Source organism: Mirounga leonina, unplaced genomic scaffold, assembly GCF_011800145.1.
Source record: "Mirounga leonina isolate KUSES-001 unplaced genomic scaffold, KU_Mleo_1.0 Mir_171, whole genome shotgun sequence".
NCBI lineage: Eukaryota > Metazoa > Chordata > Mammalia > Carnivora > Phocidae > Mirounga > Mirounga leonina.
The window spans coordinates 13,595,680-13,623,052 of record NW_023270436.1 but is presented as its reverse complement, the minus strand read 5'-3'; the positions used below and the strand labels follow the sequence as shown (position 1 = coordinate 13,623,052).

Below are 27,373 nucleotides of genomic sequence, written 5' to 3'. Positions count from 1 at the left end.
TGCCTTCCCACGTGTTGCTGGCGGTTCTGCTGAGCAGCAGGCTGGGCACCCACAGTGTGCTGGCTCCACATAGAGTCCTATGGGTGAACTGTGGAGGTGCTGTACAGACTTGGGACTTTTAGAACAGGGCCATCAGCCTGTCCCTCCTGATGTCCTATCTTTCTCACTTCCTCTACCTTGCCTTTCAGAGGTGTGGATGGCAAGTCACACAAACCACTGCCCCTCAGCGTGGAGAATGACCGAGTCTTCAGTGACCTGTGGGGGAAGGGCAATGTGCCTGTCATCCTCAACAACCCGTATTCAGAGAAGGAGCAGGTAAGTGGGTGGTACCAGCTTGGCTCCCACACTCCATGGCTCCCTGAACCTTCCCCGGTGTGAGGATGAGGGGAGGGATGCCAAATGTCAAACCATGTTGGGATGGAAATGAGCCACCACAGCTGGAGAGCTCAGGGGCATTGAGGCCAGGAGCATGCGTCCTGGGATCCGGATTTTGCCTTTGTTTTGCTTTGTTCATGATCTTGCCATTTTTCAAATTTCAATTCTGTTTCCACCAGCAAAGGCACTCCCATGCCATTCACATCGCAAATTTAGCAGGTAAAGATACATGGTAAAAAGGTTTCCTCTCTCACCTAATCCCAGCCACACAGTTTCCCTCCCCAGAGGCAAGCAATATTTATCGTTTTCTGGTCCTTTCAGCAATACTTTACACGTAGACTGACAAATACACACACACATTATTTTCACACAAATGAGAGCACTTTATACATATTGCTCTGCATCTTGCTTTTCACTTATCAGCATATCTTGGTGATTACCCCCCAATTCGTAGGGGAAGAGAGTCCTGGTTCTTTTTCACAGCTGTATAATATTCCATTTTATGGCTCTGCCAAACCTACTGAGCCGGTCCTCCATAATGGACCCTTAGGTCATTGCCAATATCTTGCTATGACATTGCTATAATGGATGACATTGCCTAAACGTCTCGCATGGCACATGGGCAGGGTTTTCAATAGCATAAATTCCTAGAAGTGAAATTGCTGACTCAACGATCATATGCATTTGTGATTGGGGCAGAAATTGAAAAATGGCTCATCATAAAGATTGCCCCGATCCTACCAGCTAAGCAGGAGAGTGGTGGTGTCCCCACAGCCTCACCAACCTAATGTATTATCAAACTTCTCAGTCTTTGCCAGTTTGCTGAGACGTGTTTTGACAGCTGAGTCAATATTGTTTCTGAGCATGGAGAGATTTGGCTAGAGATCAGGAGTGCCTCGTTCTCACCTGCTTGGGCAGCCCACAGTCCAGGCCAGTGAGACCCTATTAAAGCATATGAATTTCCCACCCATCCTCTGCACTGCAGTGAAGTACGGGAAGAATGATGAGTGGGAGGTCAGAACAGGGAGATGGCCCATGTCACTCGGCAAGGTCACCTTCTTCTCTCCACCTGCCTCTAGCTCTGGATGGCATGGGGCAGGTTGCCAGGTTCTGTCTTCTCATGCATCTGTATGGATGGCACCTTTTGCTACCAGCTCACCTGACCAAAGCCTCACTACGTAGCCTTCCATGGGGAGGATGGGACATTTCAGAGCCTCAGTGGGGATTGCTTTCCTTAGCTGCTGATAGCTGGCCAGGAAGATAAGGAAGGGCGTCAGGGATTCTGTGGTAGGTCAGACCCATGCTCCCCCCAGCTAGTTACTCACCCTCTTGCAATGGCATCTAGGGATGCTTGGAGGAGAAGCATCTATATAGATGTCTACTATGCTGTCCTCAGAACTCAGGGCAACACTATGAGCATGAGGGGGCTATTTTCCATTCATGATTAAATGAACAAATAAAGTTAACATTTGTCTTTGTATTTTCTTTCTTAACTGAAAGGAAAGAGGTATTGCCATAATTCAAATCCTCCCAAGACAAAAGAAGAACAGAAAGAGACAGCCTCAGGCTAGATCCAGGCTCTGGATGTGCTTTGTTAGGTCTGCACTATATTGCCCTAAGGGACAATTTGTATTTGTACTTTGAATTTACTGCCAATGTTTTGAAATTTTATATAAATATCATATTCACAGCTTCTCTTAAAAAATGTGGACACGCTGACCACCTCGAGCTTGTGCTCTTATGGGACAATAATCTGCACAGACTGAGTAGCAGCTGCTCCTGTAGACAGAGCATGGGCTTTCCAGTTTGCCACAATCCCCACCACTCCCTATTGTGTCCCTCCCCTTAAGACCATTGTCTTTTGTTACTTTTTATAACATTAGTGCTATTGATTTTCTTAGGATGAAAGGGAAATATTTTTCTATCCATGACTTTATTATAAGTGGCAGGTAGAGATAGACCAGGAGGTTTGTATGTTTCAGGAAACATGAGAAAGATTTCATGTTTTATAAAAAATGAAGAATATTCTTTTTTTAAATTTTTTTAAGAATATTCTTTTTTTTTTTAAGATTTTTTATTTATTTGTTTGACAGAGAGAGACATAGCAAGAGAGGGAACACAAGCAGGGGGAGTGGGGGAGGGAGAAGCAGGCTTCCCACCAAGCAGGGAGCCCCATGCGGGGCTCGATCCTAGGACCCTGGGATCATGACCTGAGCCAAAGGCAGGCGCTTAATGACTGAGCCACCCAGGTGCCCCAAGAATATTCTTTTTTAAAATTTTATTTTATTTTATTATGTTATGTTAGTCACCATACAGTACATCATTAGTTTCTGATGTAGTGATCCATGATTCATTGTTTTCTTTTCTTTTTTTTATTTGACAGACAGAGACATAGCGAGAGAGGGAACACAAACAGGGGGAGTGGGAGAGGGAGAAGCAGGCTTCCGGCTGAGCAGGGAGCCCGATGCAGGTCTCGACCCCAGGACGCTGGGATCATGACCTGAGCCAAAGGCAGATGCTTAATGACTGAGCCACCCAGGGGCCCCGATTCATTGTTTTCATATAACACCCAGTGTTCCATGCACTACGTGCCCTCCTTAATACCCATCACCGGGCTAACCCATCCCCCCACCCCCCTCCCTTCCAAAACCCTCAGTTTGTTTCTTGGAGTCCATAGTCTCTCATGGTTCGTCTCCCCCTCTGATTTCCCCCCCTTCATTTTTCCCTTCCCTTTCCCAGTGACCTCCATGCTATTCCTTATGTTCCACAAATAAGTGAAACCATATGATAATTGACTTTCTCTGCTTGACTTATTGCACTTAGCATAATCTCCTCCAGTCCCATCCATGTTGATGTAAAAGCTGGGTATTCATCCTTTCTGATGGCCGAGTAATATTCCATTGTATATATGGACCACATCTTCTTTGTCCATTCATCTGTTGAAGGGCATCTCAGCTCTTTCCACAGTTTGGCTACTGTGGACATTGCTGCTATGAACATTGGGGTGCATATGGCCCTTCTTTTCACTACATCTGTGTCTTTGGGGTAAATACCCAAAGTGCAATTGCTGGGTCATAGGGTAGCTCTATTTTTAATTTTAAAAAATGAATATTTTTGTGTGTTTAATATGCAGCTGAGTATTCTGTCTTGAAATTAGGCAGCCTGCTTTGCTAATTGACCTTACCTATCTACCTGTCCCCTCCAGGTATCAGAGTTTGTAACTGCTGGTTTGCAGTAACTCCTGAGACCTGACTCACAGAGACAAAGCAGAGGATGCCTTCACCCCACCAGAAAGACCCTTAAAGTCACTGCTGAATTCTAAGCAATGGCAGGATGATGGCCATTTCCTTTTATGCTGTCCACCTCAGTTAGACTGTGATGGCTTAGAAACCATAACCTTGAACTGCAAGCCTGAGGAGTGGGGCTCTCAATATTGGGAATGGGGCAGGAGTGATTAATAAGACCACTGGTCCCCTTTACAGAGATTCATGATGCAATGATCAGTGTCTTAGGTTGGACAGGCTGCGCTAATTCCGGAATTCCACAAACTGGGTGGCTTACAAACAACAGACATTTATTTCTCACAGTTCTGGAGGCTGGGAAGTCTAAGATCAAGGCACCAGTAATTCAGGGTCTGCTGAGAGCCCACTTCCTGGGTCATGGCAGGGGTAGTCTTGCTGTGTCCTCACATGGCAAAAGGGGCATCTCTCTGGGGTCTCTTTTATTTTTATTTTTTTTAAAGATTTTATTCATTTATTTGACAGAGACAGAGATAGTGAGAGCAGGAACACAAGCAGGGGGAGTGGGAGAGGGAGAAGCAGGCCTCCTGCCGAGCAGGGAGCCCAATGTGGGACTCCATCCCAGGACCCCGGGATCATGACCTGAGCCGAAGGCAGACGCTTAACGACTGAGCCACCCAGGCACCCCTCTGGGGTCTCTTTTAGAAGGTGATCTTATCACTTCCCCAAGGCCCCACCCCTAATACCCTTACTTTGGGGATTAGGTTTCAACATATGAATTTGGGGTGGGGGGGACTCAAACTTTCAGTCCATAGCCATCAGGGAGAGGTGCTGAGAACTTGCCTTAGGGCCCACTTAAAAATTGCTTGGAGAGGGAAAGAGGGTGCTGGGCAAAGGGGGAAAAAACCACATCTTCCTGAGGTTAAGACAGGAAGAATTGGGTGCTCCTGGACACGTGACATACAGATCGGCCGTGCTGGGATGTACATTCTCTCCTTTATCATCGGCAAATCCTCGGTGTCGTCTAGGACCAAAACCACCGGCCAGCAAGATCATCCTGGCTCAGCTGTCTGAGACTCAGTTTTCCAAATGTGTCTCGGAAATACAGCTGGACGAGGGTAGAGATCCAAGTGCCTGGTTATATTTGAGTCCCAGCCTCAGAGCTAAGGAAGCAGCCCTGTTACTTCCTGCTAGACATCTCCTTAGCCACGGTGCTGAGAAATGTTTCCCAGGCTGAGAAAATTAATAGAAAACGTAATGTTCTTCTTTCTGTCCTAAAAGACCAGCGTATATGCTTAGCCTATTCTCTCCATGCTCAAAGCCACTTTACCTGGAGCTCCCGGGATCAGCTTCCTTCCTCCCAGTTGTAACCCACATTTGCTGCTTTTTTAGGCATCTGCGGGGGGGTTAGCATTGTTAATAATACAAAGAGAGACCCAGCCACCACCTGCTTTCCTGAGTCAGGAAGAGATAGAAGGAGGTAAAAGAACAGCTGGTCCGCATTTTCCCCAAGGACTGGGCAAAAGGCAACAGAGTCCAAGTGAAGCAGGGTGGATACAGGCTAGACAAGAGAAAGAACTTCCTGATTCAGAAGACTGGGTAGCTCCCTGAAGGAATAGTGAGGTCTGCACCATCCTTCTTGATTCTCTCCTTTGTCCAGATTCAAGGAAAATCAGCCACAGAACCACCCTCTCTTCAATCAGTCTCTGGAGGCTGAGATGTTCATCTCTAGTAGTGATTTCTCTTGCTAACGGTCTGATTCAGCAGCAGGTATGGTCAGTGAGACTTGAAGTCCCTCATCACTAGAACACAGTGTGTGAATGACTATAATGCTAATCTTTTTTTTTTTTTTTAAAGATTTTACTTATTGGAGAGAGAGAGACAGAGAGAGAGAGCAGAAGCAGGGAGGCGAGGGAGAAGCAGGCTCCTCGCAGAGCAGGGAGCCCGATGCGGGGCTCGATCCCAGGACCCTGGGACCATGACCTGAGCCGAAGGCAGATGTTTAACCAACCTGTGTAATGTTCATCTTTAACATCTCTTTTCAAACTGTATCTGGCCTGGGCTGGTAGATAGAATAAATCAGCTCACCCATCACCAAATCTTCACCCAGCACCTGCCATGTGCATAGCTCTGGGGTAGAAGCGAAGATGAATAAACATCGCCCTCCCTGCCCTTAAGCCCTTCACAGAAGAATGTGGGGACACAGGGGGTACAGTGCGATTAATCCTAAAATACAAAGGGACCCAAAACACTGTGGAAACATAAATACCTCAGTAGGTATCAGGAAATGTTTAGCTGAAGAGGTAACATTTGAACTGGGTTTTGAAGATCATGTAGGAATTTGTCTAGTAGGAAAACGTATTAATAGTAAACGGAACTGCTGTGGTAGATATACTATATACTGCTTTTTTTTTTTCTTGCTAAGGATCATTATTGGACCTCTGAGGTTGTCTTTAGTGCTAATACCACCAGGGACACATACTGAATTTTGACACCATCCTAAAGGCCCTTGGCATAATAATCCTCTTTTTTTTCTTAAGATTTATTTATTTATTTATTTGACAGGGAGAGACAGCGAGCGAGGGAACACAAGCAGGGGGAGTGGGAGAGGGAAAAGCAGGCTTCCCGCAGAGCAGGGAGCCCGATGCGGGGCTCAATCCCAGGACCCTGGGATCGTGACCTGAGCTGAAGGCAGACGCTTAACGACTGAGCCACCCAGGCGCCCCAACATAATAATCCTCTTAAGTGAAAATGATATCCTATGTAAATGACTTGAGAAACTACTGTTGGTCCATTCTCCCTGCAAAACCTCAGCATTTGAATCAAACCGTTCTCTGCCTCCCTTCTTTTTTTTTAAGATTATTTATTTAGGGATGCCTGGGTGGCTCAGTCAGTTAAGCATCTGCCTTTGGCTCAGGTCATGATGTCATGATCCCAGGGTCTTCGGATTGAACCTGGGATTGAGTCTGCTTCTCCCTCTCCCTTTGTCCCTCCTCCCACTGTGGGCACTCTCTCTCTCTCTCTCAAATAAGCAAATAAATAAATTTTTTAAAAGATTTTATTTATTTATTTGAGGGGGAGGGAAAGAGAGAGTCTTAAGCAGACTCCATGCCCAGTGCAGAGCCCGATGCGGGGCTCAGTCTCTCGACCCTGAGATCATGACCTGAGTCAAAATCAAGAGTTGGATCCTTAACCGACTGAGCCACCCAGGTGCCCCTCTGCTTCCCTTCTTATTAAGCAACTATTTTCTTACCTGCCCAGTTTGCTTTCCTAAGGGAGGAAGGGGTGAATCATGTCTGGCTCCGGGGCAGAATATCTATTTTCAGATACTAATTAAGCATCAGTCCAATCTTTCGTGGATGCAAGGGAGGGTCTTGGGCCTGGGGGAGGTGGGGTTTCCAGTTGGGGCTCCCCGCTCTTATTCAGCCTGCTGCCCCTCTCTCCAGCCTCTCGCTGACACAGGTGATCAGGTAACCAGATAGATGACTGTTACATCAAAATCCCCCTCCCCACTGCCGCCACCTCATCCGGAGCCTGGCACTTCCTCACCCCTGGGAACATGGGGCTCACTGGCTGCTTTGAAAATGTCAAAATCTGTTGAGAAGCTTTTCTGTACTCCGAAGTAAGCGTCAGCATCATCCCAGTGCCTGGAGAGCCCCAAATTATGAGGCAAGTGGAGGGGGTGTGCTTGTGGGTCCCCAGCGATCAGAGGATCAGAGGCGGTCAGGGCGCCTCTCCACCCAGGCATGCGCCCCAGCTGGCCAGGGGGTGCTGGCTTTGCTGAAAGCCGAAAGTGGGCAGCCAGCCCCAGCCGGGCTGCGTCTCAATGAAGGCAAACCAGCGACAGTCCCTGCCTCTCAGCGACAACCTAGCCTGCTGCCTGGAAACCTGGTGTTAATGATGGCAGGGTAAAAATAACAATAATGCGGACCCCTGTACCCCCCTTGTGGGGGCGTGGCCGTTCGAACCCTCGGACTCCCCACCCGCAGCTCTGGGGGCCACTCCGGTTGGGCCTCGTCCTACTGGTGACTTTGGTCAGACGAGTTAGCATCTGCGCGGAGGCTCCGTTTCCTAACAGGCTCGTCCAGTTGTGGGGAGGTGAGGTGTGAAGCGACCGCGTCTATAACGATGGTAGCTGATACGTTGTTGAGCCATGTCGGGCACGGTGCTGAGCACTTCAGGTCCCTGGTCTCAGTGAACCCCCCACCCCAACCCAATGAAGTACTATTGCCCCCATTTTACAGATGACTAAACTGAGGCACAGAGGGTTAGCTTGAGGAAGGTCACATGACTAGTGAGTGGCAGAGCCCCAGAGCCCACTCTTAATTCTTAAAGGCCCGGCACAGAATAAGTGCTCTGAAAATGGGCATCATTACTATTATTGTTGTTGTTGCTGTTGTTTCATTTGGCTGATTATTATATGGCTCATTTAGGTATAGTTTTACTGCTAATTGTTATACGGCTAATGTGAGGCAGATAGGGCAGGGAACACCATCCCCATTCTACAGATGACATCCTTGGGGCCTGGAAAGGGAATGTGAGCAGCCGCTGAGTCTTGGGGACAGAGCCGCACCGCTCTCCCTCTGTGACTCCGTCGTCATCCTTGTCGATCATTCAGATCGAGGTAGCGTGCATCTTTCTGCTGCAGGGGGCCAGGCTCTGGGAGTGCACAGGGGCCAGGAGCCGGGTCTGCAGTGGAAAAGCCCAGCCTTTGAGGGTCTGAATCCCACGCCCAGCTCTGTTGCCTGTTAGCTGTTAATTTGAAGGTAGTCATGTCACCTCTCAGAACCTCTGTTTTCTCCTCTGAGAAATGGGTTACCATGAGGACTCCACGAGCCAGGAGATGTGCAGTGGCCTAGTCCCGGTCAGGCACCAAATAGGCATTTACTAAACGTTACTCACAATGGAAGGGGGTCAGATGCGATCACTGCCCTTGAGAAGTTCACCATCTGGACATTGTCTTTTCATCAAACGGTTGCCTTGACTTCCAGAAACTTCCACTTCTAAGGCGAGCTACACACACACACACACACACACACAGCAGTAATCACACTGTGACATTTGGGGTTTGGTAACGTCACATTCAGATGTTCCCTGCAGACCGCCCCCAGCTGGCTTTGGCAGATTCACTGGCTCCATCCAGGGTGACATCTTGGGGTGTCTGTCCCTGAACCTCTCTGAGCACTTTAAGGAAACTCCTGTGTTTTGAGATGAATCTGTCTGTTGAGAGGGTGCCCCAAATCGCTAGCTACAAACTCCTACTGAACTCATTATTGCCCTCAGCTCAGCTGGGCCAGCTCTCCCTTGGCTTGGTCCAGCTCATGATCAGAATACGACATCCGGGTTGGATTTTCCCAAAAGTGCTTCAGGAGGCCCCTCTTTCTCAGGTCACCCAGTGTTCCAAGGAAGCCCTCAAAGGGGACAAAAAAGCCTCAACAAAGATACTTCCTGGGAATTGATGTGGAACGGAGTCTCTCTCAGCCCCCAGTGGCAGCAGAATCCAAACCTTGCTGATATTTCGCTTCCCTCTACCCAAGCCATCACCTGCTGGTGACCCCCGGGGTCTTTATAGGTCACTTAGCCATGAGACCAGCCTTCCATATCCTGCTGCCGCAGGTGGGCAGAGCCAGGGCGGAGCCAGGAAGCCGGGCCTGAATTGATGAGGGTTTAGGTTCGGCCCTGCAGGAATTTCCACATATTTTGCTCTTTGTTTGTTTTAATAGTGAGTATATTCAAAGCAAGCTGTCCCGACTGTTTCCAGTGGGACCGTGATATCTGGTTCAGGAATCCATGATACCGCTCCACATGCTTATTCATGGCATCAAACCATATTCATGTTCTTTTCCTGGATAAGCCAAGTTAGGTCAAAGTCCTTTTTCCTCCATGCTGTGCAAACTGATACCCCTCGAAACAGAGATTCTCAGAGGTCAATAGGACTTTCATTTTCTGAGTGTCTCAGGATATCTTAAAAGGTAAAAAGTTCAGGGGCGCCTGGGTGGCTCAGTTGGTTAGGCGACTGCCTTCGGCTCAGGTCATGATCCTGGAGTCCGGGGATCGAGTCCCACGTCGGGCTCCCTGATCAGCGGGGAGTCTGCTTCTCTCTCTGACCCTCCCCCCTCTCATGCTCTCTATCTCATTCTCTCTCTCAAATAAATAAATAAAATCTTTTAAAAAAAAAAGGTAAAAAGTTCAAAACATAATCGCAAGCCTTGTGCATTTTAAATATTTACCTTTAGCAAGTTAATGGTTTTAATAAACACACGCACACAGTACAAATGTAACAGAATGGGGTTAGGCCACAAGATAATTACAGGATTTCTTTTAAGATCAATTCATAATGCACATATACATTTTGGTCTGGTAACGGGACCAAGTTCAAAGTTGTCTAATAACGGGGGCACCTGGGTGGCTCAGTTGGTTAAGCGACTGCCTTCGGCTCAGGTCATGATCCCAGCGTCCTGGGATCTAGCCCCACGTCAGGCTCCCTGCTCAGCGGGAAGCCTGCTTCTCCCTCTGACCCTCTCCCCTCTCATGCTGTTTCTCTCTCTCTCATAAATACATAAATAAATAAATAAATAAATAAATAAATAAATAAATAAATAAATAAAATATTTAAAAAAAAAAAAAAGACCCCTATCGGCAGAGGCCCTTGTCTGTGGATCCTAACTGTGATGGTCTGACTCTGGAACACCTCCTTCTGTAATTATCCGCCACAGAAAATAGCCTGTTGAATCGGGGGCAGAGAGAGGAGGGCAGAGAATCAGTGATTTCGAGCTTCCTTGGAGTTATTACACAGAATGAATCGCTTTAGAAATGATGCCTTGAATACACTACTAGGAAATTATACTTGAAGGTACTAAACACAGTTGGTTAAGTTTTATAAGTAGCAATTTTTTCATCACACAGATGGGTGCATACCTACTAGTTTACAGGTCTGCAGTCCGGGACCCTGATCTGCCACAGCTCACAACCGGGTTACGCTTGCTGCCCGCAGGGTGGGGCAGTGCTGCTTGAGGCCGTGGTGGAGGGCATGGTGTGTGGATCCGGCCCCTGGGGTGGCTGGCGTGGTGCCCAGCTCAGCCCCAGGACGCTGCCCTCATTTTAGGACAAGCCAAGCGGGACAGGTTGCTACAGGCCTAGAAGGGAGAAGCGGTCCCTGGCGCCAATAGTCAAAGAGTCAGAAGCTGCTTGCTTTGTACAGGATTGGGCTTTAGCTCCTGGATTATTTCCTGGGGCTGTTGTAACAAGGCATTACAGACTGTGTGGTTTAAACAACAGAAATGTTCTGGAGGCTGGAGATCTCCTGAAATCAAGGTGTTGGCCGGTTGGTTCCTTCTGAGGGCCGTGAGGGAGAATCCTCCCCAGGGCTCTCTCCTTGGCTTGTGGATGGCGTCCTTGTGTTCACACGGCCTTCTCGCTGTGTATCTGTCTCGAAATTTCCCCTTTTTATAAGGGCACCAGTCATCCCACTCAAAAGACCTCATTTTAACTTAAATGCCTCACTGAAGACTCCAAATAAGGCCATATTCTGAGGTGCTGGGGGTTAGGACACCAGCATATGAATCTGGGAGGGACACAGTTCGACCCATAACAGTTCGTAAAATGTGTCTCCCAAGGGCCCTCCCTCCCTGCTGTCAAGCTCTTGTCCCCATTCTATGGTGAGGCTCCTGACTGTGACAGCCCATAATTGGGGAAGTTGGGGAAGGGCAAGGTGCTTCGCTTCTGTTTCTAGATCTTCCAGATTCTGACGTCTTGTGTGTATCTTCCTACCTTAAAAGCCCCCCTCCCTCCACCTTCCTGTCACTTCCGCCCCTTACTCCCCAACTTCTGCTAGAAGGCTCGCCGTCCTCCCACTCACGAGGAAGCCTCCGAATCAGTGTTGACTTTGTCCCTTGCCCTCCCACCCTCTCCCACCCCCGGGCTGTCTGTTCTGCTTCTGGCACCGCACTCTCCGCTGCAGCTGGGCTCCACCCTCCCAGCTTCCCACCTGCATCGTGGCAACAACCCCCCCCCCACCCCCTGCCTGGGGCTCTCTGCCCTCACCCTCTCCCTCCCACAACCCCTGCAGTCATGTGTTCTAAACCTTAGCTCCCCCCTCCAGCAGGCAGTTTCAAGGGTCCCCCGTTCTCCACTAAATCAAGACAAAAGCCTTTGGCTTAGCATCCGAGGGACTCTACGATTTTGAAATGCATCTAGACCTGTGTTCGTCGGCTTGGGTTGCCATCACAAAATACCACAGGCTGGGTGGCTTAGACGTAGAAAGTTACTTCTCATAGTTCTGGAGGCAAGCAGACCAAGGTCAGGGCACCAGCACAATCACATCAGGCGAGGGCTTCCTTCCTGGCTTGGAGACGGCCACCTTCACTGTGTCCTTACTCTGCCTTTCTGTGTATGCGTGGAGGGAGAAAAAGAAAGACAGAGGTTTCTCTGCTTCTTCTTATAAGGCCACCAATCCCATCAGATTAGGTCCTACTCTTATGGCCTCTTTTTTTTTTTTTTAAAGATTTTATTTGTTTGTTTAAGAGAGAGAATGAGTGAGAGAGAGAGCACAAGGAGCGGGGGAGGAGCAGAGGGAGAGGGAGAAGCAGGCTCCCCGCTGAGCAGGGAGCCTGATGCAGGACTCGATAACAGGACTCCGGGATCATGACCTGAGCCAAAGGCAGACGCTTCACCCACTGAGCCACCCAGGTGCCCCTCTTTTTTTTTTTTTTTTTTAAAGATTTTATTTATTTGAGAGAGAGAGAGCATGAGAGGGGAGAGGGTCGGGAGGGTCAGAGGGAGAAGCAGACTCCCTGCCGAGCAGGGAGCCCGATGCGGGACTTGATCCAGGGACTCCAGGATCATGACCTGAGCCGAAGGCAGTCGCTTAACCAACTGAGCTACCCAGGCTCCCCCAGGCGCCCCTCTCATGGCCTCTTTTAATGTTAATTACTTCCTGAGGTCCTGTCTCCAGTAAGTTAGGGCTTTAACGTATGAATTCAGGAGGGACACAGTTCAGTCCGTCACAAACCTCAGGTATTTGTTGGGTATGTACTATATGCTGGACACTCGTCTAGGGGCTGGACACATCTGTATCTAAACATCTGTAGATATTACATATATATATATACAGATCTATAAGACACAGAGACATAGATATATATATACATGCAGATACATAGACACTCGCAAATTGCAGGCAGTGAAAAGTGCCTTGAAGAAGAATAAAGCGTGGGCACCTGGATGGCTCAGTCAGTTAAGCATCTGCCTTCAGCTCAGGTCATGATCCCCGGGTCCTGGGATCGAGTCCCGCATCAGGCTCCCTGCTCAGCGGGGAGTCTGCTTCTCCATCTACCCCTCCTCCCTGCTCATGATCTCTCTGTCTCTCACTCTCTCTCTCAAATAAATAAATAAAATCTTTAAAAAAAAAAAAGAACAAATGAGTGTGGCCGTGTGCCAATAAAACTTTATTTATGGACACTGAAATTTGAACTTCCTATAACTTGTATGTGTCATGAAACATTACTCTTCTTTTGATATTTTTATTCAACGGGCTAAGAATGGAAAAATCATTAACTTGTGGGCTGGATAAAAACAGGCAGCGGACCAGATTTGGCCCACGGGCTGCAGTTTGCAGATCCCTGCATGCAGGTGTACGAGGCTTCCCGCAGTTGTGGAATGAGAGTGGGAACCACTGTAGGGCCAAGAACACAAGTCCCTGGCACACAGTAGGTGCTCAGTAGGTATTTGTTGAAGGAGAGAGAGGAGGGAGAGGGCAGAAGGAAACAGGGTGTCAGGGTACCTACAAAGCTGAATTCCGGGCTCAGGGCTCTGGGCTGATAGGGCCTTGCCTCACTATCTCCTCTCTGGCTGCAAGACCATTGCCTTCCATTTCTTCAGGACCCCTGCCAGCTCCAGAAGCAAAGAGGTGTTGACAAAGCCTTTGAAATGCCCACAAGTTCAGAGCCTCCTGTCCCCATTTAGGAGCAATCCCAGGCAGCGCTCCCACAGAGCCCACCGAGATCTAGCCAGTGTCTCCCGCCACCTGAAAAGCTTCCACTGACCACCCCAGACACAAATCCAGAAAAGGATGCGTGTAAATGCTGCCCAAAGCCCACTTGTGCCCTGTCCCCAGCTTAATAAGTCACAAGTGCCCCTAATCTGCATTTTTAGCGAGAACATTTCCTCCCCACTCAGAAAAGTCATTTGCATCCCCCATGCAGGGCCCCTGACTGCTATATTAATCTCCCCATTTGTCCCCTCCTGAGTCATCTAATATTACTGCTGGCTAATTAAAACATCAAAGCCCCAAGTACAACAGCCCTGACAGGGGCCTCCTAATGCCTGGTTTCAAGTGTGCAGTTCAACGCAGCCCAGGGTGGAGAGGCACGGCTCAGGCCCGGGCCCCCAATTTCTTGGCTCGTAATGACCACCCATCACACATCTGGAACCTCAAAAGATGGCCTCTTTCATTATGCTTGTTACCTCACTCCCACCACACCCTGCCAACGAAGGCTGCTGGTTGTCCACCCACCAGCCACACCCCACACCTCCTCCTCCTGCCTCACGGTGCTCCCCACTGTGTCTGTTACCCCCCGTCTGGGATTCCAGCCACTCCCCAGCCTCTAGGGCATCCATGTGGATGATCAAGAGAGTTTGTAAACAGGCTGAGTGATGCTCAGTCTTTAGGGACTGATCGCTGGGGTGCCTCCCGCCTGGGCAAGGTCAGATTTTTTGGTTCTCATGGCTGCAGGCTGTTGGCATGGTCGGAGGAATTTGTCGCTACCAAGTCTTGCCCAAAGATGTGACATCCATCACCTGCATGTCTGCCGGAAGAGACCGTAGTGAAAACAAATCTTAAAGAAGCGTTGGGGCTGCCTGGCCAGGCCTTCAAAGGAAATGGAGCTGTCTGGGATGTGGCTTCATAAGGGGACAGAAGGAAAATAACTTGGAGCTTAGCAGGCAGAAAGTACAAATGGGAAAGAAGGGAAGAATTCTTCTACATCCTTCTGTTCCTGGTGTGGACGGACTGTAGTAATACTTATGGCAATGGCGGTCCTGATAGGACTAGCAGGTGTACCATAGATGACTCCATAGATTACAGTACTGAAACCTACTGGGGTGGACTAAAGCACCAGTAGCAGTAAGTGATGGCTAAGATTTAGGAGGTGATTGCATTCATCCAAGTGAAAGATGATGCTGGTCTGGCTGGCGTGCTGGTCAGTTAAATGGGGAGAATGAGGAGGGGGTGGATTCTAGAGCTCTTTAGAAGCTAAAATGGTAGGACTTGGGGACAGATCAGGTGCAGGGGGATAAAGAGAACGATGTCCAGGATAGCTCCCCACCGCCCCCTCCCCGTGGCTTGCCCAGGCAGATGGATGGTGATGCCCAGCACTGAGATGGGAACCACTGGGGGGATGACTGGATCTGGCCACAGCAGGGAGGTGTGGAAGATCATGAGTCATGGCACCTTCCATTTGTTCTCTGCTGTCACTTGCATGGTTCTGGAGGCTATGATATGCCTCTCACCTCAGGACCTTTGCATAAGCTGGTCTTTCTGCCTGCAAGACCTTGCTCTTCTCTCTTTGCCTGATTAACACCTACTTGTCCTTCAGGTCTCGATTAGAAGTCAAATGCTCTGGGTTAGGTGTCTCTTCTATTTGCTTCCACAATTCCTTATACACCTCCAGCATCCCATGTTATAGCACCCATTGCACTTGATTATAATGATCATACACCTGTCATCCCTCCCCCCGCTCCCACAATGCCCTGTGAACTCCATGAGGGCAGAAATCACATCTACCTAGTTTGTCACTGTAGCCCTGGCCCTAGCAACCTTGCTTGGAACATAGGAGATACTCAATAAACCCATGTTGAATGAATGAATGAATGGATGAATTATGTATAAGGGCCAAGAGGCAAGAGAGTCCAGTAGTTAAGGACATGGTTTGAAGGGCAGACTGCCAGGATTTGACTCCTGGCTCCAGTGTACTAACTCTGTGACCTTGGACAACTTAGTTAACCTCTCTGTGCCTCAGTTTCCTCATCTGTAAAATGGGCATGATAAGATTTTGCTTCGCATATAGTAAGTGCTTCTTGAATGCCGGTTTTCAATATTAGCCCTTCAGCATACTCTACGATTTCTCTCCTGGACTCAGCCCATTTCATTGTAATTCACAGCTTCCTCACCCGCCTGAGTTCCTCCAAGCCAATGAGATGAGGACTCTTCCTCCTGTCTGACTTCATCTCCTTACACTAACCACATTTTTCCACTCCAACCACACTGGCCTCCTTGCTGGTCCTTTGAACTTAACAAGCTTATCCCTACCTCAGGGCCTTTGCACTTGCCTTTTTCCCCTCATCATCATATATCCTTATCACCAACTGATATTCTAGTGGTTCATGTATGGGTTTACTTATGATTTATCTCCACTTCTCTCCCAGCAGTGTCCCAGCAGGGCCAGGGCACTCTCTGTCTTGTTTACTACAGTGTCCCCAGTGTCTAACAGTGTCTAGCACACAGTAGGTGCTCAATAAATACCAGTTGAGCATGTGAATGCCCTGCTGCAAGGTCACTATCCAGTGCTCCATTCTTTGGCATGAGTGTCACTCCACACTGGCTTGTCTTCCCTCTCTCACTCAGCTGACGCGGCAGAGTGTGCCCGCTGCCTCTCCCTTCCAGTTGCTGACTGACACCCATGCTTGTCTGATGCATAGGCAGGTAGACAATTATTCAGAAACACCCAAGACAGAATGTAATCCTTATTAATGAGGTCTAAAATGGATGGGCCAATGTTGGTGAGCCCAGGACTTATCCCCCACCACCAACTAGGCATTTAGTGTATGGAAGTGAAGACAAATGGGGGACTGGAGGTGTTCAACGCAGAGGGACCAGTCAGTGCAAAGGCCCTGACGCAGGGATACACTTGGCATTTTTGAGAGGCAGAAACCTGGCATTTGGGGGAAACAGTCTATGCTTTAGGACTTTCTAATTGGATCTTTCCTGTTTTCCCAGTACTTACCAGAAGTAGTGAATTTGGACAGTAACAGGAAAGCTCAGACATCCACAGGCCTGAAAGCTGGTACCATTCAGAGAAGCTGACAGCGTCCCTTGGTTATTTACTCATTCAACAAACATTCAGTGAGTCCCTGCTATATGCTAGGACCTGTGCTAGACACCAGAGAGGCCACCTTTGAGAGGGCCCTCCCTGTAGAACAGAACCCAAAAGGCTTTTCCAAGGTGTCTCCTTCAGCATAGGCAGAGGCACCAGGTTCCCTGGTTAGCATGTGTTACCCTGGGAGAATGAGTCCTTCACTCTGTGCAGATACTTGGTGACTCTGGCAGATTCTACGAAAAGCAACTTTTCTCCCCATCCCAGTGGACACAGTTTTCCAGTGTCCTCAGGACCCTGTCTAATGTCTCATCCTTCCTTCTCTCCTCCAGCCCCCTGCCTCGGGAAAACAGTCTCCCACAAAGAATGGCAGCCCCTCCAAGTGCCCCCGCTTCCTCAAGGTCAAGAACTGGGAGACCGACGTGGTCCTCACTGACACCCTTCACCTTAAGAGCACCCTGGTGAGTATCCCAGCAGGATATAGACCAACCTCACACTAACCATGTTTGGTGTTGGCTAAGTCTTTGTTGTGGGGACTGCCCTGTGCACTGTGTGGTGTTTAGCATCACTCCTGGCCTATACCCACGAGATATCTGTCACCCCCCCCAAAATTGTGACAACCAAAAATGTCTCCAGATATCACTCAGTGTCCCCTGGGTGGGAAATCCACTCCCATTTGAGAACTGCTGGTGGCTATTTATTCACTCATGGAAATACTTTTTATTTGTGTACCTTGAACCTAAAAGAACCCAAAAGTGGGAAATCCACTCCCACTTGAGAACTGCTGGTGGCTACTTATTCACTCAAGGAAATACTTTTATTTGTGTACCTGGAACCCAAAAGAACCCAAAAGCGGAGGAGTTGCTGGTTCTGAACACATTTTCTCTCTCACAGAGCACTGATGAAGTATTGACCAAGCCCTTCCTTGCTTTCACTGTATTTCAGCTAAACTTTTATGTCATTTTTTTTTAAAGATTTTATTTATTTATTTGACAGAGAGATAGAGAGCACAAGTAGGCAGAGAGAGAGGGAGAAGCAGACTCTCCACTGAGTGGGAGCCTGATGCGGGGCTCGATCCCAGGACCCCGGGATCATGACCTGAGCCGAAGGCAGCCGCTTAACTGACTGAGCCACCCAGGCGCCCCTTTTATGTCATATTTTTAACAGCCAGCCAATCAACATGTTGCTTTACATTTTTGTTGAAAATGAGCCTCTTGGAAGCACATTGTATCAGTTAACTATTGCTGTGTAACAAACATCCCTGAAACTCAGTGGCTTAAAAAAAACAACCACTTACTATTTTTCAAAAGTCCACAGATTGGCTCAGTGGTTCTACTGGTCTCAGTTGATCTCAAGCATCTGCAGTCATCTGAGGGGCCAGCTGTCACATCGCAAAGGGTGTGAATATAGGGCAGAGAAAATTGGGGCTATGTTTTTGCAGTCAATGTCCCAGAGATGTGTTCAAATGAGCTACTACAACCACCTACAAGTTCCTTCTAGATCAACATGGGATCAAAAAAAATACTTGGGGATTCAGTACCGATGAGTCTGATTCCCAGGGAATGCCAGTCAGAAAGGCCCTCTTCCCCTAGTTGAGTAGAGCAAACACTTTCAGAACCTGAAAACGCTGCCTGTCGATCCTCACCTTGACTGATGACCACCATCCTGTGATGGTCAAACCATCCAATGATTTGAAGCTGGTACTTGAGAAATCCTATTTGGGAATTAAAGGCCAGGTAAACTCCACAACGAGTGTCAGATCCAGGTCCACAGCCCCACCTGTGCTAAAACCAAGTGATCATCCAACTCTCTCTTTTCCCTCCAGGAAACAGGATGCACTGAGCACGTCTGTATGAGCTCCATTATGCTCCCTTCTCAGCAAATACGAAGGCCTGAAGATGTCCGCACAAAAGAACAGCTCTTCCCTCTCGCCAAAGAGTTCATTGATCAGTACTACTCATCAATTAAAAGGCAAGTGTGTGTTGACTCTGGGGACCCAGGGTGAATTACCGAGTACCGGGACAAGACATCAGCTCCAACTCTATGAAGGTTGAACCGAGACCTAAGCATGAGGGCTCTGCCCTCCAAACACACAGGTTGAGAACTGGTAGCCCAAGGGCCAAATCTGGCCCCCAGAAATGTCTCTGTTTGGCCTACAAAGTGTTGCTTAAATTGGAAACATCGCAAGCAATTCCGTGTCTAGGCATACTACCCTAAAGAAACTGTCACAATTGTTCACCAGAAGACGTACATAAAAATGCTCACTGAGACATTATTATAATAGGAAAAAAAATTAAAATCAAAGAGCCAACCGAAACCACCTCAGCTCCCTCAACAGGAGAATGTGTAAGTAAGCAGTGGTATTTTCCAAGTCATGGAATATTATACAGCTGCAGAAAACCCCAGGAAGAGTTGTCTTTAAAAATCAGATTTCCAGGGGGCCTTTAATAATGGGGGAGGGGGGAGTCACCAAAAGCCGGGCAGTGCACCTCCCCTTTTTTCAGTTATCAGTGGGTCGGGGTTGGGGGGTGGTTCTTGAGATCTTCTCCTAAAGATTAATGCCCACAGTGGTGCCATTCCAACAGCTGGGCTCCTTGCTCAGCGGGAAGCCTGCTTCTCCCTCTCCCTCTGCTGCTCCCCCTGCTTGTGCTCGCTCGCTCTCTCTCAAATAAATAAGTAAAATCTTTAAAAAAAAAAAATCTGATTTCCAGGACCACCTGGCTGGCTCAGCTGGTGAAGCACATGACTCTTGATCTCAGGGTTGTGAGTTCGAGCCCCACATTAGCTGTAGAGATTACTTAAAAATAAAATCTTTAAAAATAAATAAATAGATAAATAACATTAAAATAAACATCAGATTTCCAGTTTCTCTTGAAAGGAGACCTGGCTGCCCTGGGCCCCCATTCCTACAGGATGACAACTGGCAGGAGCAGAGTGTTAGCTGCCCGCCTTTGAACCGGGCACAAGCTCGCTGGCTGGCCACAGTCCCCACCCAGCCAGTTCATCACTACCGGACCTTTGTGGGCATTTGAGTTTGCCATCTGCTTATGCTTGAACTATTGTGGCCACATACCAACTCAGACTTGCTGTGGCTTCTGCCCTCCTGAATGGCTCGCTCCTTCCACCAACCTCTAATTCAGGAGAGAAGGTGACAATCCCATGTCCTGTCCTTCCTCACTCAGATTTGGCTCCAAAGCCCACACAGAGAGGCTGGAAGAGGTGAACAAAGAGATCGAAACCAACGGCACCTACCAGCTCAAAGACACTGAGCTCATCTATGGGGCGAAGCACGCCTGGCGGAATGCATCCCGCTGCGTTGGCAGGATCCAGTGGTCCAAGCTGCAGGTAGGCGGTAAGGCTCTTTGGTGGGTGGGGAGGGATGAGCCTTACAAAGGGTCAGCTCTCTCCAAGGGCATCCGGAAGGCATGGTGAGATATCAGATAGTGGTCATGGGGTCCCAGATTCTCAGATCATGACTGAATCTGCCTTACAGTCATGTCTCATTGAGCCAACACAGTGCTGTTTAAAAAGGAACTTGCATGTCTCTTGGTAAGGTTTATGCTCTCCAGTTTACCACAGACCCCACCACTCCCTTTTGTCTTCCACCTACTCTCTTTGCTTATTTATACTATCTGCCTACTCCCTGAAAGTATTCGATTCTCTGTCCCCTGGGGAGTAGTTTGAAGTTGGAAATAGATTAGTTATCAAGTTCAAGGGGGTTTTGTTTGATTGTTACTTGTTTTGTTCCCTAGTAACCTGATCCCTAGTAACCTAGCAGGAAATCCATCCAGCCCACTAAAGTCTCTCCTTTACTCATCATCCTGTAACCACATGCACCTACACACCGTGCCTGCTTTCAGGGGATTTTTCCTGGTTTGATAACTGTGGTTATGAGGATAGAAAAAAAAAAAAAAAACACTATAAAACCCAGCCTAGGTCTCATTAGTGGAGGGCTCTCTCCCCAAGTGGGGCAGCAGGTGGAGTGGGCTCCGGGTTCTCCCCGCCTGGGCAGGCCGCACTGGGGGAGCCGAGGAGGGGAGGAGAAGGCTCCGTTCTCACCAGGTACCCCTGGCAGGTGTTCGATGCCCGCGACTGCACCACGGCTCACGGGATGTTCAACTACATCTGCAACCACATCAAGTATGCCACCAACAAAGGGAACCTCAGGTGAGCCTGCCAGCTTGTGGGAGGGGAGTCTAATGTCCCCAGAGCATTGATCTTTAAGGTCTGGAGTTGGCTCACCTGCTGAGGAAATGCTCCCCCTTTCCTCTCGGGGAGAGGAGGCCTGGTTGCTTTTTTCTACCTGCCATGTCCCGTCTCTTCTGGGAGAAACAGACTCTTGCGTGGTTTGCAAAGCAACAGTGGCCAAAATCACGTTCAACCCACAGTTCAGTATCAGCCCGTGGAGGGGGGCAGGAAGGGGTGTGTCCCATTCCCAGGACTCGGAAAATCCCAGTGCCGACGGTGACCTGCTTGTACCAGCTCCTGTTGTGTGGCCTGGAGCTGCCTTAGAATTTTCCTGGGCTTCAAAGACATTGTCTCTTCCTGCCACTGTGGGCACAGCTCCTTCAGGTTCCACCAAGCCAAGCCACACCTTGGATTCCTCTTGCCCCGAACAAAGAACAAAGCCCCAGGGAGGAGGCCAAGGCAGGGAGGCACCGGTGTGGGCTGGTGGCTTCCATGCTGGCAAGTTGCCCCTGGAAGGAAACAGCTGGGGCCCTGCAGCCAGGCAGGTCTACTTGTCAATCCTCTGCCATCCATTGGTTCTGCCCCGGCATCTGGTCCCAGCTGCTGAGGACCAGCCCCACGGTGGGGCCGTGCGCGCCAATGTAGGGAGATTCATTCCCACAGACCCCAGGCTGCACTGAGCTCATCCCCATAGTGGCTTGCTTGCATTAAGTGTGGGTTTTCTTGGCTGTGTCCCTTCCTTGAGAAGGAAACACTGTTTCAGCTGAGCCCACCAGTAGGGAAGAGGCCTGTAATATAAGCCCAGAGCCTGCTTGGGGAATTGGTCTTTCCATCTTTTCCTAAAAGTCCTCACCCCTCGGAGAACATCAAGGAACCCTCCTGTATATCCTGAGCATCAAAGGAAGGCCCAGTCAAGGTCTCAGCCCTCCAGGAGCTTATGGGCTGTTCTGGTAGTTTCTAAATGGTGCTATTACAAGGCAATAATGGGGGAGGGGGGAGTCACCAAAAGCCGGGCAGTGCACCTCCCCTTTTTTCAGTTATCAGTGGGTCGGGGTGGGGGGGCGGTTCTTGAGATCTTCTCCTAAAGAAACTATTCAGCTGATTCTTTTGTGTTTTTTACAACCACACATCTGGACATGATAAGAAGGCCATCAGAGAATGTATACCGTACATAGAAATAATCTAAACGTAACAGAGGAAAGCAGGCATGGGAGAAGAAGGGAAGGAGAGAGATGTAAGGCATTCAATCTGCCATTCAGTGAAATTATGTTTAGGAGACTTAGATGTGGTCTGTTTTCTTCTGTTGGTCTCGGTTCCCGCACGTAGAATAAGCATTCCACCCGCTGTGTGTGAGTCTGGTGTTTCTAAACATGCTTTTTAAATATATATGTTACACACACACCCTTTATCTGGTGCTCAACCAAAGAAACGGCCATGTGTTTTACTGCGGAAGACAGTGCTGCCAGTTTGACCCATTCTGTGCTCATCTCCAATATGGCGCCTTTGCCATGAGCTTGTGGACAAGCTGTTGGCTCTCTGGCTCCTCCCTGCAGCCCTCGTTCTGGGCTCCCCCTGCCCCGTGCAGTGCACCAGCCCTGCAGTATTAAATATGATACAGTCTTGCGCACCCGGTGAGACCCACAGGTTCTCAGAAAGAGGGTGGCCCTGGGAACAGATGAGACAGGGGACGCTTTGTGGAGGAAGTGAATCTGAGTCGGGCCTTGAATTTGGGTACATGACAGCAGAGAGGGATTCCTGCCAACGTGGGCAGCAGGGCCAAGTTCCAGGGGCAGAATGTGTAGAGGAGAAGATCCGCAAGCAATGGGCTGGACCTGCCATGTGATCCTCATGCGGACACAAGCCGGGGTGGTGGCTCCCATAGCCTGGGATTGAGCCCAGGGATGGCACTGATGAGCGGGGTGGCCAGAGCTCCTGGTATGAGATCACATTGAACCACATTGTGAAGAAGTCATTCTCCTTTCCATTGTTTTCAACCTTCTGATGATGCTAAAGAGAAAGTCTCAGTTTGGTGAGAAGACATCCTTAACACCTCTCTAACGCTGCTGATCTCCCTGTTAGCAGAGGGAGCTGAGCCCCCAGCTAGGTGCCTTCAGCAAACCACAGAAACTTCCTGCAATGTATACACTCTCTAGTTGCCTCTTTAGGTAGGCGAGGCCAGTGGCGATCTCCAGTTTTCGTTTAAAGTGAATAAATGTGAGTACAAAGGAAGCACTAAGATTTCTTCTTAGCTGTAAGTGCGTAGACTTCTGTATGGTACTGGGAGTGGGCGCAGGTGGGGCGAGAAGTTAAGGATGGCAGTAAGAGCAAGACTGGAACTGGGAATCAGTGGTGGGCTCTTAGAGGGAAGGAGGATCCCATGTTGTTTCCCTGGAGGTCACCTGCTGCCAAAGAACCCCTGGGAAACTGGCCCAAGTCAAGAGGGTTTAAGAGTTTCCAGTTAGAGCAGCAATCTCTGTTCTTCAGTGGGCTGGCGTGGGGCCTCCCATCATCCACCCTTCCTCAGACCAGTGCTCCAGTGTGGGGACAGGGCATGGTTCCTCCCTTCCAACAGCGGCCCGTGGTCCCTTAAGGACCTTGGCACAGAGGTCATCCACCCTGAGCCTCACACACTGGGTGGCCTGGGTGACACCCTTTCCAATAGGTCCGCGAGGTGCAAGCCCCGCCCTGACACCGCACGTCCCCCTCTCTCCGCCACAGGTCAGCCATCACCATATTTCCACAGAGGACTGACGGCAAGCACGATTTCCGAGTCTGGAACTCTCAGCTCATCCGCTACGCCGGCTACAAGCAGCCCGACGGCACCATCCTCGGGGACCCAGCCAACGTGGAATTCACAGAGGTGTGTGCCCCCCTGGCCCTCGCCTGGGCTCTCAGTCCCCCAAACTGGCTTTATCCACAGTCATTTCTTACTTTAATGTTATCGTCATAGGGAAAGCAGCCAGAAGGGATACCATGGACTCTTCTCCGGACCTCCTGTTCCTTTTGGCTGCCCCCAGTCCAGCTGGTTCCATTCCAGCTGGCCATTTGGTCATCTGCAGCCATTACCTCCCCCAGCTCTCATGATAGGAACTGGTGTCCCACTTCACAGATGAGTAGACTGAGTCTCACCAGAGCCCAGTGAGTTATCCAAGGCCACCAAATGAGCACAGAGAAAGCTGGAAGTGCAGTCCAAATCTCCTGCCTCCCACCAGCAGGAGAGAAGCTGACAAGTATGCCTGCTCTGAGTTGGGTAATACCGCAGACTCCTATCATTCCTTCATCCAATTACCCAGTTCTAGCTATCCAGCCTCTCTTTGGATGGGCTTGTCTCTGCATTGTACCAAGACAACCACAGTTTCTGGCAGCCCGAGTCAGTTCCTAAAACCCACCAGGAAAGCATACACCACCATTTCCCCATCCGTGGGGATGCAGACAGGTAGCATAGGGAATGCACGGTGGCTTACAGCACCTTGCCCGTAGGAGACGCTGCGGGCAGACCCATGCCTAGAATGATCTCGGGCACACAGCCCGGCACCCCTCTTATTTATCACCCACTCATCCCCAGTCGAGGTTCATCTCTGTTCTTTCCTCAGACGCCACCCCTCAGGACAGAGCTGGCACGATCAAGCGTTGCTCCAGTCCCTCATTACTGCTGACTTCATCTGCATGTGGCTTTTCTTATTAGAATGTTATTATCAAGAAGGGGCTGTAACCAGGGCGACCAGGAGTTGCACTTGTGCTGATTTTGACTCAGCCAGACTCTCGGCTCCACTTGGCTGAGCGCTAACTGCATAGTTGGCTGACCTTGTCCTCCTGGCCTCTTCCTCCCCTTCTGTCTCCAGAAACCTCGCGAACAGCACGTGTTCTCCTAAGCCCCTGATTTCGTGCTTCCTCTCCCTACGGACACCACAGAAAGAATCACCCCAAACATAACCACGTAACCATATCTTTTTTTTTTTTTTAAGATTTTATTTATTTATTTGACAGAGAGAGACACAGCGAGAGAGGGAACACAAGCAGGGGGAGTGGGAAAGGGAGAAGCAGGCTTCCCGCAGAGCAGGGAGCCAGATGCGGGGCTCAATCCCAGGACCCTGGGATCATGACCTGAGCCGAAGGCAGACGCTTAACGACTGAGCCACCCAGGCGCCCCTTTATTTATTTATTTTTAAGATTTTATTTATTTATTAGAGAGACCGAGACAGTGAGAGAGGGAACACAAGCAGGGGGAGTGGGAGAGGGAGAAGCAGGCCTCCCGCAGAGCAGGGAGCCCGATGCGGGGCTCGATCCCAGGACCCTGTGATCATGACCTGAGCCGAAGGCAGACGCTTAACGACTGAGCCACCCAGGTGCCCTCGTAACCATATCTTTCGAAACCCTCTTGCTCTGTGCTGTCCAGTGTGGCAGCCTCCCGGCAACATGTGGCTAGTGAGCCCTGGAAAAATCCAAACTGAGGTGTGTCGTAAGTGTAAATATACACACTGGATCTCGAAGACTGAGAACAAAACAGAGAGTGGAAAGTACCTCATTAATAATTTTCATCTTGATTACATATTGAAATAATACTGTAGATAATGTTAGACTACCCTATTATGTTTATTAAAAATTAATACACCTATTGAGTTAATAAATGTATTAACATTTATGTTAAATATCTTTTATAGTAATATTAATAATGTATTTAATAATTTATCATTATGACATTAATGGTTAATACATTTAATTATATGTTCTGTATTGTATATTTGACATTTTCTTGGATAACTATATTACATATTTAACTTTAATGTTAAATATGTTGCTATCGATACTTTATTTAATATAATATTAATAATTTAATATCAATATAATAAATATAATTATGATTAGTAACTGATAATCAAATATTATTGAAATTAAAATATATTATTTAAAATGAACATATTATTTAAATTATTTCTCTCTCTCTCAAATAAATAAATAAAATCTTTAAAAAAATAAAAATTAAAAAAAATTTCAATGTAGCTACTAAAAAGTTTTCAATTACCTATTGGCTTGCTTTATATTTCAGTTGGACAGCTGCTCTAACAGATGCATTTATGCACAAATTCTAATAATTCCGCCCTCGTCAAATGTGGTAGGTTTTCTTTTTTTTTTTTTTTTTTTAAGATTTTTATTTATTTGACAGAGAGAGGGAACACAAGCAGGGGGAGTGGCAAAGGGAGAAGCAGGCTTCCCACGGAGCAGGGAGCCCAATGTGGGGCTGGATCCCAGGACCCTGGGATCATGACCTGAGCCGAAGGCAGACGCTTAACGACTGAGCCACTCAGGCGCCTCAGGTTTTCTTTCTATCTCAGGGTACCCGATGCACACAGTTCCAGAGTGAGTACCTAGGACGTGCCAGACCCTGTGCTCGAGGGTGTTATAGATAAAACAGTCAGATTCCGCGCTTGCCCTCCGGGAGTTCCCGGTGGACAAGAACAATGTGGCCCAGAGCCTCCAGAGGAAGGTGCTGCTGGCCGGCTTGCACTGGGATCTCTGCACCTTCTCCCACTGCCCCAGTGTCTGGAGGGTCTGGGGGACGGTAGCAGTGGTGGTGGCGTGACCTGGTCACTTCTGGTTGCAGATCTGCATGAAGCAGGGCTGGAAACCCCCAAGGGGCCGCTTCGATGTCCTGCCACTCCTGCTCCAGGCTAACGGCAACGACCCTGAGCTCTTCCAGATCCCTCCAGAGCTGGTGTTGGAAGTGCCCATCAGGCACCCCAAGTAAGAGGAACTGGCGGGGGGGGTGGCGGGGGCGGGATTCACCCAGTGCCCCTCTCTGCCTCTCCCTAAACCCCCTGGCTCTACTTCCAGCCCAGACAGAGGCTGAAAGGAGGTCTTGCTTTCTCGCTCACAGTGGACACCCCCCTCCAAGCAGTAAGTCCTCCTTGGCCAGCCAGGGGATGACCATCTCTCGGAACCATAATCTCCCTTCTCACCCCACTCCTACGCAATCAGCCAGGACCTGCCCTTTCTCCAGCCTTTGTCCAGCTTTCCAGAAAGGCAGAAGCACATCCCGTCTTGTCATGGGCACTCATTTTAAATAGAGCTATTTAAAACTACGTGACCTGATGTGGGTCAAGTCCAGAAGGAATCTGGAGCCAGGAAGGAACTGCAAGGGCTGGGCCAGCAGCACGAGCGGAATTCACGCTTTGAGAGTGAAGGAAATCCATAGTGAGACACTGACCTTGGCGGCAAAATGGGGTGGGGGGGCTCAACAATCCAGACAAGTATTATTTAATGCAATCTTTTTATCAAAATTAATTTGTATATCAAAAAATTTTATCAAAATTTAATTTAAAACTTTTTTACATGAAAATTTTAAATAAAGACGGGATCCAGTGCAGAGCTGAGATTCAGGTGAAGCATGCAAGGTGAGTCATGCACCTGCAAGGTGGGACCTGTCTTTCTTTAAAGTTTGGATGGTTTGTTTGCTGTGGATTTTTTTTTTTTTTTTTTGCA

The 27,373-nt window shown here is 48.8% G+C and overlaps 1 protein-coding gene across 1 annotated transcript in view; it reads left to right on the top strand.

The window, feature by feature from the left end:
- NOS1 (nitric oxide synthase 1) overlaps positions 1 to 27,373 on the top strand; it is an 83,197-nt gene that overhangs the window by 14,083 nt on the left and 41,741 nt on the right. The window contains exons 2-8 of the mRNA XM_035017092.1: positions 189 to 315; positions 17,038 to 17,166; positions 18,531 to 18,676; positions 19,888 to 20,050; positions 20,781 to 20,872; positions 23,612 to 23,753; positions 26,496 to 26,635. Coding sequence (XP_034872983.1) covers positions 189 to 315; positions 17,038 to 17,166; positions 18,531 to 18,676; positions 19,888 to 20,050; positions 20,781 to 20,872; positions 23,612 to 23,753; positions 26,496 to 26,635 — 939 coding nt within the window. The remainder of the gene's footprint in view (positions 1 to 188; positions 316 to 17,037; positions 17,167 to 18,530; positions 18,677 to 19,887; positions 20,051 to 20,780; positions 20,873 to 23,611; positions 23,754 to 26,495; positions 26,636 to 27,373) is intronic.